We start from the raw sequence: 15,779 nt of genomic DNA, 5'->3' as shown, positions 1-15,779 counted from the left end.
ACCTTGAATACTGATTTAAGTTTATTTTCCTCTGAGTCTCTTCATTGCTTTGTTTTGCTTTTGCTAACTCAATAACCTCATCCAGTTACATTCTGGGTTAGTCAAAATGATTCTGAGGCTGGTGGAGATAAAATGTTAAATATATCCAGAAATAAACCATTTCATCTTCCTTTGTCCTTAAGGACTTGCTTTTCATCAAGTTATCAAAAAAAAAAAAAAAGGGTCCTCTTATTTCTATCAACCTACCAATGATTGTAGGAAACTGCATTTATATGAAGTATATAATGCTAAAACTAACTGCAGATATTGGGCATCCAAATAGTTGTTATTACTTGTAATTATACGATGATTTGGGAAAAAGATATACAGGATTTTACTTTTCTTAGAATAACTAGCTAAAAATCAAAAACAGAAGAAAGCAAAAAGTTTCCATATGCAACCATGTTTCTCATATTTCTGACATGACTCGTGAACAAAGTTTTGTGAATCTGGACTTACCGAGTTCATCTATCTGTTTCAATAGTTCAACAGCATCGAGTCCCACAGAGAACTTCACAAAAACTTGCACAAAGGGGTTCCTTAGAGTATTCTAACAAATAGTAATAGGGAATCAGTGTCAACAGAAGAAGAAAGCATGTCTGTCTAATCACCGTTTCTCTAATAACACCTACAGTGAAATGAAGTAACCACTACTCCACATTATAAATGCATCACCTTGCAGCCCTCACATAAAAATCCTTGAGAAAGAAAGAGAAGGTATATGGCTGCTAATGACTAGAAAGAATCACTAGACACAAATTGGTCAGCAAGCTAAAGTAGCCAGCTCTGAATCTAATTATCAACATCAGAAAATTATATTCAACGTTAAAAGTCATTTTTACCCATGGCCACTACATTGTTTTTTGATATATGTTGTATACAATTGTAGTGGTTCATAGTTGAATTTTGTTCAACTGAAATAAACTAAAACAACTCCTCAAAATTGTGATAACACAGTTGATTGTACCCCACTTCTCCTACTTCCTAGCTATGGGCTCTCAGCAAGCACTCGGCTTTTTTCCAGCTTCATGTTACTTTTCTGTAAAGAAAGAATGAATGGCTCATCTTATCAGAACAGTCAAATGTAAATTACTATAATATCATTTTATATTGTAAAAAGCACAATTATGTGAACACAGAAAAATGAGCTGATAATAAAACTTTAAATTACTCTATATCCATGGAAAGGCTGAAAATTTTTAAAAAAGCATAAATGCTTTAACATATAAAGACTTTTATAGCTATCTTCCAAATTAGGAGACACAGCTTTTACTACTGTAGAAGTACAACTAGGTAACACTTACTGAGATCTTATTGTGTACTGGACACTGTCTAATACACTTTACCTTAATTTTCTTGCAGTTTTCCCTAACACCTTGAGGTTGCCTACAGACACAAAATTAGTAAGGGCCAAGAGGAAAGTTGAAGGCAGAGAAATCAACTTGATTAAGGAAATGTTTACCTTATGTGTTAATTTATGGCCTACTTTTTATGTGAGCCAGGCTTAAGTTGGTTTTCCCTTTAGAAGACAATTCAGTACCACTTATTATTCTGTCCTTCTTACCAATGTCTTCGGTTTTGTTATCACAGAGGTAAGTGATTAAGAATAATATGTAGTAACAGAGCATATATACAATAGAATTAATTCACTAAATCTATAAGTCTAAGAAAAGTTGGCAGCATGCAAACCAATGGCTATCACACAGCTACATGATGACCCAAGTCCTTTAAATTCTATTTACCAGGAATTAACTTGTGCATCATGAAAAAACTGAATCAGAGCATTACTAATAAATAAAGCACTGTGCTAGTTGCAGTTCAGAGCTGACCCCCTGAGCCATATTGCCATTCTCCCAGTACTCCTTTTTCCAAACAGTCTTATGATATGTAATACTCTTTTTATACACATCCACACATATGATCCTCACAAATCCATGAAGTGGCTATCAAAATGCTCATTTTAGGGATCTCTGGGTGGCTCAGCGGTTGAGCATCTGCCTTTGGCTCAGGGTATGATCCCAGTTCGGGGATCGAGTCCCACATCAGGCTTCCTGCGAGGAGCCTACTTCTCCCTCTCTCTATGTCTCTGCCTCTCTGTCTTTCATGAATAAATAAAATCTCAAAAAAAAAAAAAGATTCTAATTTTAGAGATTCATAAACTGTAGATCAAGTGTCTTACATATTTTGCCTTGGGCTTCACATTGGCAAAGCCAGGTGTTGTGCTATAAGTTTTAAATTTCAAATTTGTGTACATGTATAGAAAAAAGTTTTTCCTTAATAGCTTAGAATGATGATTTATTCTGGTCTAGAATAGACCAGAAAGTTACTTTGATGAGATGATGGGCCTTTTATGGACATGGTCACAGAATTTCTCCACAGCAAATTACTGCATTTTGGAACTACTAGGCATAGATCATGTCTTTTGTTAATTCACTACTTTGGCCAACAAAACTTTCCCTAATGAAATCATATGTGTAGGGTTTTTTTCTGCTCCACAGGAAAAAAGTTTTAGGAAAAAAGGAGCAGTCTTCCATTTAGGAAAATACATATGTCAATAATGTACTACTCAAGTGGTCTTGGTTATATAAGACTCATCAAAAAAAAAAAAAAAAGGCCAATTAAAATGAACATATGTAAAATTAGAAAATTAGAACCACACTTAATAGTAAATTGTGGGGAAGATGTTTGATGAAAGTTTACGTTCTTCTATTAATAAAATTATTCAGTATCTTTTTCAGAAATGTATTTTATCATTTATCACACTATAGTATAAATTTTATGTATTATTTATAATAAAAGCCAGATTGTAATTGTAACTATGAGCTAATTGTTAGTCAAAACAAAGACTGAGGGATCCCTGGGTGGCGCAGCGGTTTGGCGCCTGCCTTTGGCCCAGGGCGCGATCCTGGAGACCCAGGATCGAATCCCACGTCAGGCTCCCGGTGCATGGAGCCTGCTTCTCCCTCTGCCTGTGTCTCTGCCTCTCTCTCTCTCTCTCTCTGTGTGACTATCATAAATAAATAAAAAATTAAAAAAAAAAAAAAAAACAAAGACTGAGCAAAGCATCATTTGGGTGTAATTTTTCTGACAAAGTTGTGTGACACAAATCCTTTATGTTTAACTTCTTGAGCATGATTATAAGAAGGCCTTTTTGGGGTGGGTGGCAAATATCTTTTAGCTCTCCATCAGTTTTCCATGGGCCTCTCTCAATATTCTGATATGGAAGGCATTCTCTCTTCAAGTTCCTAGGTTGCCATCCTTCCTGCCGTTTTCTCTTCTCTAGTTGGTAACTGGCCTGACTCTGCTGCTCCATCGTTAAGTTGTCGATAGCTCTGTTTGTGATTGGAACATTTCCCTACATGATCTTCATCATCTTCAGAAAGCCTTGAATCTTTTGCAAGAATTGCCAATTACACTTTTGAGCCAGTGTGCATTGTATTTGAGTTGCATTGTCAAATCTTTAACCTAGAGTGTCGTATGTTTCAACCAAAGAATTCCCCAAATTTAACATTCTTCTCCAGAATATTAATATTTTAGGAATTCTGGTTCTGTTAAAATAGCTAAAAATAATCTAATGTGGAGGAACCAATAATATCAGCACGTTTAAAGTACTTTTTACGGCATTTTATTTTTGGAAAACAAGATTTAAGTCACTATTTAAGTCAAGTTCGACCTATAAGATGGCTTCTCTCTGAATTACAGAGAGAGGACCCACCACAGGAGATGAAGAGGACTATGAATGGGAGTGACACAGATCTGTTATCCTGTCTTAGGCTTTTTCTTAGACGCAATTTAATCTACTGAATATTGATTCTGAGTTACTACCTGCCCATTCCCATAATGAAGGTGATTAAAATCTAAAGAATTACAATTCCTATGAAAGAGAAAGACAGAGCCATGTCTTACTTGGAGCATGGGAATCGTCTGGTTTAACAGGTGGAAGGAATTCATGAAAAGTGGCGAGTTATCCATCCACTCTTGAGATTTTTCTCTTAATTCCGACAGCTGCCTCAGAGTCACATTAGACTAAAAGACAAAGAAACAAAAATAGATCCAGCCCATTACTATTTTTCCTATATTTCAAAAAGGCATTTTTAAGGTTGTCTTGTTACAGAGCTTTAAGAAACAATTCTAAAAGGTGGAGCTAGTAAAAGCATAGTGTCCGAAACCCCACAATGTCAGAGTTTCTAAGTGGTGACTTTTTATAGGGTCAAGATCACTTGTAAAAATTCTGGAAACTGTAAGGTTTGCTTCACTGTCCACAGTTAATTTAGAGTCAAAATGAAGATGTACCTTCTGGAGTTCTCAGAAATTATTTTTTCCAGTGACACATTTAACTTTACTACTACAGAAACACCCTAGTTCAAGGATATGAGAAAGATGCTTTCACATACCACTGGTGGAAATGAATATGTTACAGCCCTGTTTGGAAAGTAATCTGATAACAGTCATGAAATAAAATACGTTATTCCTCAATCCTTCAATTCTGAACAATCATCTCATTAAAATAAAAATACCACCGTATAAATAATATGCACGAGAGCATTTGTTGTCACATTATTTACATTAGCAAAAAAATTAGAAGGAAACACTCGAAACAAAATGAATGCCCTAAAATTGAGGACTGGCTGAGTAAATTCTATGATATGAAAAAGTTTGCAATTTTCAAAAAGAATGAATTAAACTACACCAACTGAGTTGGAAGAATTTCCACAAGGTATTGTTGTGTGAATAAAGCAATGCGTAGGTAGAAAAGCATTATAACGCAACACCATTTTAATAATGCAAACAATGACAAAAACTCTGCATATGAATAGATATGTAGCATAATAACCTATAAAGAATTAGAGAAATGTGCATAAATTACAGGAAAACACATTTTTGAATGCTAAAATTCATTAGTTACATGAAAGAAAGAGTAAGATCAAGAGGAGAGAAAAAGAGAACCAAACAAAAAGGAAAGTCAAAAAAATGACTGCACTTAGGAAATAGGCAGGTGATGACTTCATTTATGCAAAGCTATACAGAGGTATAGCCAATAAAGCAAATAAGATATTAAAATGCAAACAATAAAAACAAAGAACCTTTTAGAAACTAGTGATGAACTCATGTCCATTTTTATATAGACCTAAACTGATGTCATATTCACTTAAACTATGGTCTAATGTCCAAGTAATGGTAAAGCAGAGACTTTTTTTTTTTACTTTCACTCTATCATTTTAAAAATAGCACGTTTATAATTCAAATCATGAAAGCTAACTTTAAAAGTTGGAAAGAAATTAACTATGGTTAAATTAGGTAGATAAGTACAGTTACTATTAATAATGTCTTTCTCGACATCAATCTCTTATATAAACATAACATGTTGAATTGTACAACCTAATATGAAGCCAAAACTTTAAAATTTAGGGATTGTTTTTGCTCAAACTAGCTATATAATGCTTTAATATTATTTTTTTCTAGTGCCATTATTTTTACACACTTTGAAAATTAGACACTACTTGTAGAAAACTTTTCTGCTTTTGGAGACAGGCTGAAAAATCTGAGGTCTTGCTTCAACTAATCTCATTCTCAAGGGTCTACACAGTTCCTGTCTCTTTAAAGAGCTACCAACCAATCAACATTGTTTACACATATAAAGAGCAGACTTTGAGAATTAAGAGTTTCAGAAAGCCAAGGGTAGCAGTAGGTAAGATATAAAGAAAGCGGAGTCAGCTATAGTAAATTTGGAAGTTGATTACTTTAAAAATCATCTTAATATTCAAGATAGAAACTTTGAGTTATGATGGTCAAACCTTTTCCATTATTGCCTTTGTGATGGGGGTATATGGTGCGTACAAAATTTTTCCCAACAACATAGGTTTTAAGAAGGCCCAAATCACAGGTCCAGCAGGCATATTAATGATGTCTTTATAAAGGGAGAAGCAAAATGGTGCTGGAAGGAAAAAGTGAATAAAACCATTTAGTATATGTATCTAAAATCTATTTCCTTATGGTAAATTGACACAGCTTATTGTTATCACACTCAAAGATACAGGTCTTCTACTTCCCTTATTATTAATGGTTATGAGGCCGCTGGTATCAAAGGAAGAAAGTGTAGTAACAATTTTTTTTTTAGGTATGTAAGTTTAACCCATTCAACAACCTTATAATAAGTGATGGCATTTTGCTAAAAAGGAGTTAGAGAGGTTGAACATCACATTTCAGAATATCTCCCAACAGATTTACCTCATTAGTGCTTAATTTAAGAACACATACAAAAATCTGCTACTAGAATAGTAGTACCAGATACATAAGAGTTGTTCCCTGAATGTTGAATGAATAAAAAGATGAATAAATAAGTCAATCCAATTGGTATACTCAATATCCATATATTATGTGGAAGAGCTCAGTTGATGGAATTTTGCATTTCAAGCATCATGGGGTTGATGTGCCCCTAAATGTTTATAGTTCTGCTGCATTCAGAACTTTTCTAATTCTGGAAGTTAACAAAAATGTTGACCTAAGCAGATTTAAAGCTTTTTTTAAATTTTTAAAAAATTTTTATTATTATTATTTACTGGCAAGGATGGTGTAGTTGTGACTGGCAAATTCTCAGTGTGGTAATTAAGACCTTGCAGTAGATCGCTGAGTTCAGATCACAGCTATGACACTTTCAGTTTGGGTGACTGTGGCCAGGTATTTTGTCTATTTGTGTCTCAATTCCCCTTACTAAGATGGAGATGCACACCTCCTAGGTTGTTGTGAAGTGTGAATCAGTTAATACGCAAACATGTTTGATGTGTGGTAAGTGCTGTCAAAGTGTTGGAGAAAATTAATACTTCATTGATTATAAAAGGCTAAGCTATAGTAGACAATGTTATCAGGAGATGATGTTACTGTGCTGATTTTGAAGCGTACTTACTGGTATGTGTGGGAATTCCATATTTGGAAGCAATCTGTTCTTTGCTTAATTTATAAGTCAAAAAATCCTTGGTGTGGTTGCCTTTTCGCCTTTGAGAAGAGGGCAGCATGGCCGTTAAATATTCAGTGGTAATTCCCTGGGAACACAATGCTTGGGAGATGGTGCTAAATGATCCTTGGGGTGTGTTCATCCGGTTGCTTCTGTACATTGCCTATGAGATAAAAATCCAAGATTTATTAACATTATAAAGCTATAAATGTTACTGAGAACAATACAGAAGAAAACCTGGTAGTGCTTAGAGTACCCGTACAGCTTCCATAATTCCCTTAAAGTATGTATCCCAAATATAAATGCAGAATGCTGAACTTCACTAACTTAGTGGCGAAAACTTTTGCCAGAGTAGAAGAGTTTTCCTGCAGGTGCTTTTTCCCAACATACTATATTTGTAGCTGAATGTATTATAACCAATCTCAAGTAAAAGTTAATGTGACAAAAGGAATTTCCCAATAAACGTATTACTGGGTGATTTTCCTACCTGTGATAATGGAACACTTCTGGGCAGATGCATTTGTCTCAGGGATGTCATTTTATCTAGCAGCGGATGTGTGCCGGAAGCCATCTGATTGAGAATCTCTTTCAGCCTCATGAAGAGTTCTATCATCTTTTCTACTGGCTTTTGATCTTCCCTAGGGAAAAACACCTAACAGGAACAGAATAAAAATAAATGATATATGTAGAGACATTGGAACCCGCACACACACAGTTGATAAGAATCTTAAAAGGTACAGTCATTTTGGACAAAATTGTGGAAGATTATTAAATAGTTAAACATAAATTTACCATGGAACCCAGCAATTACATTCTTAAGTATTCATCCAAGTGAAATGAAAATATATCTCCACAACCAAGATTTGTATGTGAAGGTCGTCCATAGTGGTTATCATTCACAATAGCCATAAAAGTGGAAATGATCCAAATGAACGGGCAAACAAAATATATATCCTTAAACTAGAATACTATTTTGCAATAGAAAGATATAAAATGCTGACACATGTTGCTGCAACATGCCCGAAATTAAAAAACATTATACTGAGTAAAACAAGCCAAACACAAAGACCACGTATTATATAATTCAGTATATATAACGTGCCTAAAAAAGGCAAATCTCGAGAGACAGAAAATAGATCAGGGGCCGCCTGGGCTAGAGGTCAGAATGAGAAGTAGCTGCATATAGATACGAGGTTTCTTTCTAGGACATTGTTGGAAATGTTTGAAAATTAGATTGTGGTAAGAGTTGCACAATTCCATACATTTATTAAAAGAATCATTGAATTGGACACTTCAAACAAGTGAATTTTGTGGTATCTAAATTATACCTTAATAAAGTTGCCAAAAATAAATGATCTTAAAAGTCAGAAAGGCAAATGTCAATTATATAACTCTTCATGTATATACTATCACTCAAAAATCATATAATATGATCCTTAAAATCAGAAAAGCTCTGTCAAGAAGCTCATGTGATTCATCAAGATTAATCATAATCCCACAACACTTTTTGCTGCATGAAGATACACTGGAAATATTTTAAAATTTCAAGTTTTTTCATCCTCTCATTCATTTAATTACCAAACATTAATTGAGTGCCTGCTATGTCCCCAGCATGCGTGAGGTGATAGGTATATGTTGGTACACAAATAGATACCATCCCTTCACTCAAGGCCTTGGTCTAATAGAAGGAACAGATCTCAAACAAATCAATAAACAAAAGATTGAGGAGGTAGAGAGAGTTTTGCTAAGAATCAAGAAAGATCTTTGCCACATGGCACCCCAGTGGAAAACAAACCAGAGGGATAATAAGCAGAGGAAAGTTTAAGGCAGGGCAGGAAAGATGTGTGAGGTTCATGAGGAGGGAAAGCTCTTGACATGTCCAGGAAAGTCAACAACCATTAGGAGCACAAGATGCCACTGGAATGATACTGTGAAGATACAAAGCTACCTCACTAGCACAGCTACTAACTTCAGTCATATTTTTTTCTAAATTACAAATCAACATTTCCATTTTTCTTCAGTTCTGCAAAAATTCTGGGCATTCCTACACTGATGTGAAATAAATTGACTAGTGATGAGAAATGTTTATTTTTCTTTGCAATACCTAAAAGAAGCAGGAATGGTTTTCTGCTTGTCAAATGCACATATTTAATTACTAGACTCAACACAAAATATTTGGTTTGATTATCTGCTTTGTGGACATACCATAAAATGAGGATTAACGTTTTATATGAACAAAATTAATAATTTCACTTCATATGCATTTTAGTTTACAGCTGATGTTAAGTAACCCTTTGTCTAGTTAACAGATATTTGCTGAATGCCTCTTTGGGCCTGGCACTGTTTTGGCTTTTGAAATATTGACTGGTTTCGTGTAGCAGTCATGGGCCCAAGGAGTCAATGAGTAGGAAAGAAAATTTTAAAGATGGGAGAGGTTTTGCAGATCATGGGGTTCCTGTAGGATCTGGGGGGTTTACTTGAACAGAATGAGAAACCACTGGAAGGTATTGAGCACAGGGTCGGCACAATGTGACGTAAGTTTTAAAAGGATCACTCTGCCTGCTTTGGGATGGTGGGGCAGGGTGGTGGTGGTGGGAAGTTGCAAGGATGGAGACAGGGAGGCCAGTTAAGAGGCCACTGCAGAAATACAGGTGTGAGAAAATGATGACCCAGAATAGGATTTTTGATAACTAGTCCTAAACCATTTTCACCCTTTTTGTTGTAAAAATGTAAGTCAGCCATGTTGCTTCTGGTTCTTTTTTATTTTAAAGGGAAAACATTTTTTTCAGTGTTTGCAATAACATGTAAATATTTTTGATCTAGTATAGATATGGGTGAAATAGGTGTTTAATTCTTTTGTGCTTACATTTTTCTTTCAGTTTTGTATTACACAAGTACTTATGAAGCACGTACTTATTGTAAGATGAGGTCATTGCTGACTTTCTTTTTTTTGGATTTTATTTATTTATTCATGAAAGACACAGAGGGGAGAGAGAGGCAGAGACACAGGCAGAGGGAGAAGCAGGGAGCCTGATGTGGGACTCGATCCCGGGACTCCAGTTTGACACCCTGGGCTGAAGGCAGGCTCACTGCTGACTTTTAAGCTCTGATAATGACCTGTTGTTTTGTTGTTTTGCCTAAGTAACAGTAGCCTCTTTCTTTCTAACTTGAGGCAAAACACACACACACACACACACATTTTTAACACCAAAAAACCTCCTACTTTTTTTTACAAAAAAAAAAACAAAAAAACTTTGCTCTAATCTTTATTATCCTACCAAATTAATGCTGATTCACTGTAAAATATATATATACACACAGACATACACACACACATAACATCTATATTTCATACTTTAGTATGTATATATTGAATTTAATATGTGGTCTTGGATATACAAACTGAGAGTTAATAAGGCAATAATATTAATTTCCTCATCTACAAAATGTGCAAATTTGCAGTATATGATCACTAAGGTCCTATTTAGCTCTAAAATAAAGCTATAATTCTAAAAGCTATAAATGGATCTCATTCATTACAGTATCAGGGAGCATCCTCATGTAATCAAATATTTTTATACTAAATTGTGAATATAAAATATTTCACTAACAATAACTTGCCTTGTATGTGAAGTTGTAAATGTCCAAGTAGTGCAAAAGGGTGAGTCCGATGAGGTAAGACTGCCGGGATCTTTCTGTAAGAGGCAGGTTGCAGAATTCCTTCATCTCATCTTCCATGTTGGAATAGGTCATATTAGCATCACAAGAATACAACCAGAACACCCGAGAAATAATCTGCAAGTTGGAGAAAGAAAAAGATTTTAGGTGTCAGTCCTTTGACAGGTATCTCTCAAAAGAAAGGTTTATCTTTACCCTTAGATTTCCTTTAATAATATGATAAATTATGCTCCAAGTCAATTTTTTTTTCATTTAAAGCACTAATCACTGGACACCTGGATGGCTCAGTTGGTTAAGTGTCCAACTCCTGGTTTCAGCTCAGGTCATGATCTCAGAGTCATGAGATCAAGTCCCATGTCAGGCTCCATGCTCAGTGTGCAGTCCACTTGAGATTCTCTCTTTCTCTCTCTTTGTCTGCCCCCATTGTGTTCTCTCTCTCTCTTTCTCTCTTCTTGCGCATGCGCTCTAATACTAATGTCATTAATCCTATTTATTGGATCAACCAATCTACTAGGCCTCCCTCTCTCTCAAATAAATAAGTAAGTAAGTAAATAAATAAATAAATAAATAAATCTTTAAAACAATAATAAAGCCCTAATTATTATCAATAAACTATAGAGAGCCCAGAGTTCACTGGAAAACTTAGGAAACAAGAGGGAGAAAAAGAGACAAAGAAATATATGTAATGATCGGAGATTTCTTGTTTGAATGATGGTACCAAGAAAGGATTGATCTGGAATTAAGTTTGGAAAAAATACTCGCTTAAGACTCTTTTTCCCTTGAAATTTTAGTTTATGTAAATTGTATTTCATTTTTAAATAATTTGAAGTTATAATCTTTTTGTTTTGAAGTTATAATCCTATGCAAGATCCTCTAGATATCTCTATCAAGAGATAGGGCAGCCCGGGTGGCTCAGGGGCTTAGTGCTTCCTTCAGCCCATGGCGGGATCCTAGAGACCCGGAGTCAAGTCCCATGTTAGGCTCCCTGTGTGGAGCCTGCTTCTCCCTCTGCCTGTGTCTCTGCCTCTCCCTCTGTGTGTGTCTCTCATGAATAAATAAATAAAATCTTAAAAAAAAGATAAAGGGCAAAGAAGAAAAAGACCAGAATTACATAATAATATGAATTAACCATCCTGGACAGTAATGTGCCATGTGAAAAGTAGAGTGTGCATATGAGAAGAAGAGGTCTCTATTGCCATTGAGTTGAAATCAAGAGAAAAGTTTATGAAATCAAGGTTCTTGAAACTTTTCTCTCTTTCCTTTTTAAAGTAATAAGAATGTACACTCTCCATATATATGCTTTTATTTACTAAAAATGAATCTGTTCACCAGAAGTCAAACACTTGATTGCTGAAATTAGATATTAGGAAAAAAATGAGTAAAGGGTGAGATACAGGGGAAAAGGTCAATGATTAGCATTTGCGGGAACAAGAGAAAAAAAACAGAAGGGAAAGCAGTTTTACTTTTTTTGTATGAGGGAACCAATGAACAGGACGCAAGTACACCTAAATATTTCCCAAAGGCAGTCTTAAAGGCTTTCAAAAAACTTTATCCGATATTGGAGAATAGCTGTGCTGTGCTTAGAAATGACACACCTTGTCACTCGTAAGTTTTGAAAGGATGAGGTCTTAAGCCCTGCAGTTCTTTTGGAAAATTTCTATGACGTTTCCAGACAATGGATTTGGAAAATGGATAAAAGAAGAGACATTTCAATGGGAAACCCTATTATCAGCCTATGAGGAAATGACATTATTCATTTTCACACCAAAACATATTCCCTGGATCCTATCTATTTTATACACTATATCTTGTCTTGGGACTTTTAAAAAGCAAAACTGAGTAAGTATTCATTTGAACAAATTGTAAATGGTCAGATGTTTTCTTTTCCCCCAATTAGGTTACTGAAATCTGACTCTGATGTCATCATGACAGACTGGCAAATTTATCTCAGAAGTAGAAGGAAAGGAAATGATAGTGATAATCATCTTGCTTCAGGATTTTTCTTCTAACGCCACTAGGAATTCAGCTGCTAATTTTATCATTTGCATGGAAAAGTCACCAGATCTGTGGTATGACTTCTCAGTGTTTTACTGAAAGTGTTCAACAAATACTAAACATGACTTAAACTTTTTTAAAGACCTGGCTGTCAGTACGAATATATGACACCCCACCTCAGCTCTGTTATCAGGGATAGGAGTGGCCAGCAGACTGTCAATACTCCTAGGGGACATGCCTGTTGTTCTCCTCAGTTCTTCTTTCAGCTCTTCAACATTTTTAAACATTTCTATTAAGCGACCTGAAGGTAAAACAAACAAAACTCATGTTGGTTGCAATGTAATTCTTTTTCAGTTGTTGTACTAACATTAGAGAAGCCTTCTAGACTAAAATACACACTCAATACACATGCCTTGTGTCAGGGGCAGAGGTCTCTCCGTTTTGGCAAACTCTGCATCTTTAGGATCTGTCTCTATCTGATTTAGACTTGTTTCTATTATGATATCATTGATCCAAGGTAACAGATTGCTCTGGGTCATAAATTTTCCTTAAATGTCTACAATATGAAGTTGATTTAAAGAAATGGGGTTTCCTCACAGACTCTGATCATATAATGCACTAAATATATATATCCCCCTGTTTGATTTAAAACATCACACAAATTCAAAATGCTTTTCAACTATGGATCATATAGTATTGTCAACTTAGGACAAGGTTTGCTAAGTCTGCACCATAATTCTGCAGAGCATTTTTCCTTAAGTCTGCCCAGCACATTATAGTTTATAAAGGATTTTTAATAGTCATTACCTCACTTTTAAATAGAATGTGTTTAACTTCAAAATTTTTAGGACAGTGATTATAATTACTTCATATCTGGGTCATTTAATGCATAACAAATAATATTTTGATTTTATTTTAGCAGATTATAATCTTCATTCTGCAAAAATCTTTCAATTTCTTTATGAAGTATCCCTTATGCAAATATACTCTCTTTATTTCTGGACTTAGTGCCCTTTGAATTTTGCAGCTGCCTGTTGTCCAAGATTCTGAATGCCTTTCTTTTCAGTATTGAGGTATTATGCAAAGAAGAAACGTATTGCATGGGGCATCATGCTCAGAATATAAATAAGAGGTTCTGAATTGCGATTTCTATAGACAGCAGTGCATCTTTTTTATTTTTTAAATCAGATTATTTTCATGGAAGTAAATAAATTCCATCCTGGCTAATGCGCTTTAATATATCAGTGAAATAAAAGGTGAATGGTCTAACTAGTTAAAATTTTGAAGGTCTTTTTGCTGTGAAATCAAATTTCCCTATTTCATCCTCTCCTGGCTTTCTGTGTGTTTATTTTAGACAAGTAACCATATTTGAAAGCTTCAGGTTTCTCATGTGTAAGGGCAGATACAAAGCAGGTTTGGTTGGGAACTTCAAAAAATCCTTTCTTAAGCTGCAGCATGAGAATCACACACATTCTTATTAAGACAGCACTTAAAATATGGATGGGGAAACACCTGGCTTTTCAGAAGTGTCTGCGCTGTTATTGACATGCAGCATGGCCTCTATGGTTGGCATTAACTGTGTGATATTTTCCAAGTAATTCATTTGCAGTGCCTGTTCTAGAAACCTGGAACAAAACAGAAGAGAAGAAGAAACTGAACTAAGCATATCCATAATTATTTGAGAAGGGATTTTGCCAAGGAAAAAGGCAATGGAGATACTTACCAATCCATATTTAAATTAACTTTGCTTGGATCCCCAGTAAGCAAATCCCTCAGTTTTTTAGATATAATATCGTCATGGTACAGTAAGTTGGCTGCTATTTCGGTGCCAAGCTCGGCAGCTTCGAGGAGCTGCACATGAAATGCACTTTCTTCACATAGGTTCCTAAAGTTCACGTCAGAGAGCTGGCACATTCTCTGTATTGAATCGAAAGTTTCAGATTCGCAAAGAAGTTCGGTCACGTTTCGAAGTTGAGACAGCTTTCCAGAAGGGGGAAGGAGTGGGAAATAGATTAGTTACATTACTATAAATATTTGGTAGTTGATAATAAGCAACCAAAAATTATTTACTTCAAAAAAACCATGTGCATATGTGTTTAGTTAGTTGGCATTTGGCAAGTTTTTAACACAAAGCATTATTTTCTGTCATTTGGGTTAATTGTTTTCTTAAGAATTTTATAAGACTTCTAGACCTATTAGACCTATATTTCCCAACCGGACTTAGATTTTGTAGATTCAAAGGTTAAAAAAGATGTAGTTTTGTTTTCTCTCATTTAAATCACAAGTACATCAACTAATTTATATTTTAGTTTATGTGTTAAATCACGCAGAAAGGCAGAAAGCAAAATGAGTTGGGCATGAAACTTCAAAAAAGTCTTTTTTCCTCATACCCATTAGAACAGCTATAGTAAATAAAAAATAAAAGTAAAAAAAGAAAAAGAAAGAAAGAGAGAGAGAGAGAGAAAGAAAGAAAAAGAAAAGAAAAGAAAAGAAAAGAAAAGAAAAGAAAGAAAGAAAGAAAGAAAGAAAGAAAGAAAGAAAGAAAGAAAGAAAGAAAGAAAGAAGAAAGAGACAAGTGCTGGAAAAGATGGAACCCTTGTGCACTGCTGGTGGGGATGGAAAATGATGCAGCCACTATGGAAAAAGTATGGAGTTTTCCTCAGAAATAAAAACAGAATTACCCTTTGATCCAGCCATCCACTTCTGTGTATATACCCAAAAGTACTGAAAGCTGAGGTTTAAATAAATATTTGTGGGATGCCTGGGTGACTCAGTTGTTGGGCGTCTGCCTTCGGCTCAGGGGTGATCCCCAGACTGGGGATGGAGTCCCACATTGGCTCCCTGCAAGGAGCCTGCTTCTCCCTCTCCCTGTATCTTCCTCTCTCTCTCTGTGTCTCTCATGAATATAAATAAAATATTTTTTAAAAATCTAAAAAATTGAAAAATAAATATTTGTGCCCCCCCAGGCCCATGGCAACATTATTCACAATAACTAAGAGGCAAAAGCAACCCAAGTGTTCACTGACAGATGAATGGGTAAACACAGGGTAGTAATGTATACACACAATGGGATATTATTCTGCCTTAAAAAGGAAAGAAATTCTGACACATGCTA

The 15,779-nt window shown here is 35.1% G+C and overlaps 1 protein-coding gene across 2 annotated transcripts in view; it reads right to left on the bottom strand.

The window, feature by feature from the left end:
- The window catches only part of ABCA12 (ATP binding cassette subfamily A member 12), a 281,179-nt gene that overhangs the window by 61,563 nt on the left and 203,837 nt on the right, over window positions 1-15,779 (bottom strand). For both annotated transcript variants that reach the window (XM_072812583.1, XM_072812584.1), the window contains 9 exons: window positions 14,388-14,644; window positions 14,177-14,289; window positions 12,841-12,965; window positions 10,613-10,786; window positions 7,479-7,643; window positions 6,944-7,154; window positions 5,835-5,974; window positions 3,946-4,065; window positions 499-589 (listed from right to left, as the gene is read on the bottom strand). In XM_072812583.1, the coding sequence (XP_072668684.1) occupies window positions 499-589; window positions 3,946-4,065; window positions 5,835-5,974; window positions 6,944-7,154; window positions 7,479-7,643; window positions 10,613-10,786; window positions 12,841-12,965; window positions 14,177-14,289; window positions 14,388-14,644 (1,396 nt within the window). The remainder of the gene's footprint in view (window positions 1-498; window positions 590-3,945; window positions 4,066-5,834; window positions 5,975-6,943; window positions 7,155-7,478; window positions 7,644-10,612; window positions 10,787-12,840; window positions 12,966-14,176; window positions 14,290-14,387; window positions 14,645-15,779) is intronic.

This window comes from Canis lupus, chromosome 36 (assembly GCF_048164855.1).
Source record: "Canis lupus baileyi chromosome 36, mCanLup2.hap1, whole genome shotgun sequence".
In the NCBI taxonomy this organism is placed as follows: Eukaryota; Metazoa; Chordata; class Mammalia; order Carnivora; family Canidae; genus Canis; species Canis lupus.
Note: the sequence above shows the minus strand (reverse complement) of the source record. Positions and strands in the feature narration are given on the sequence as shown.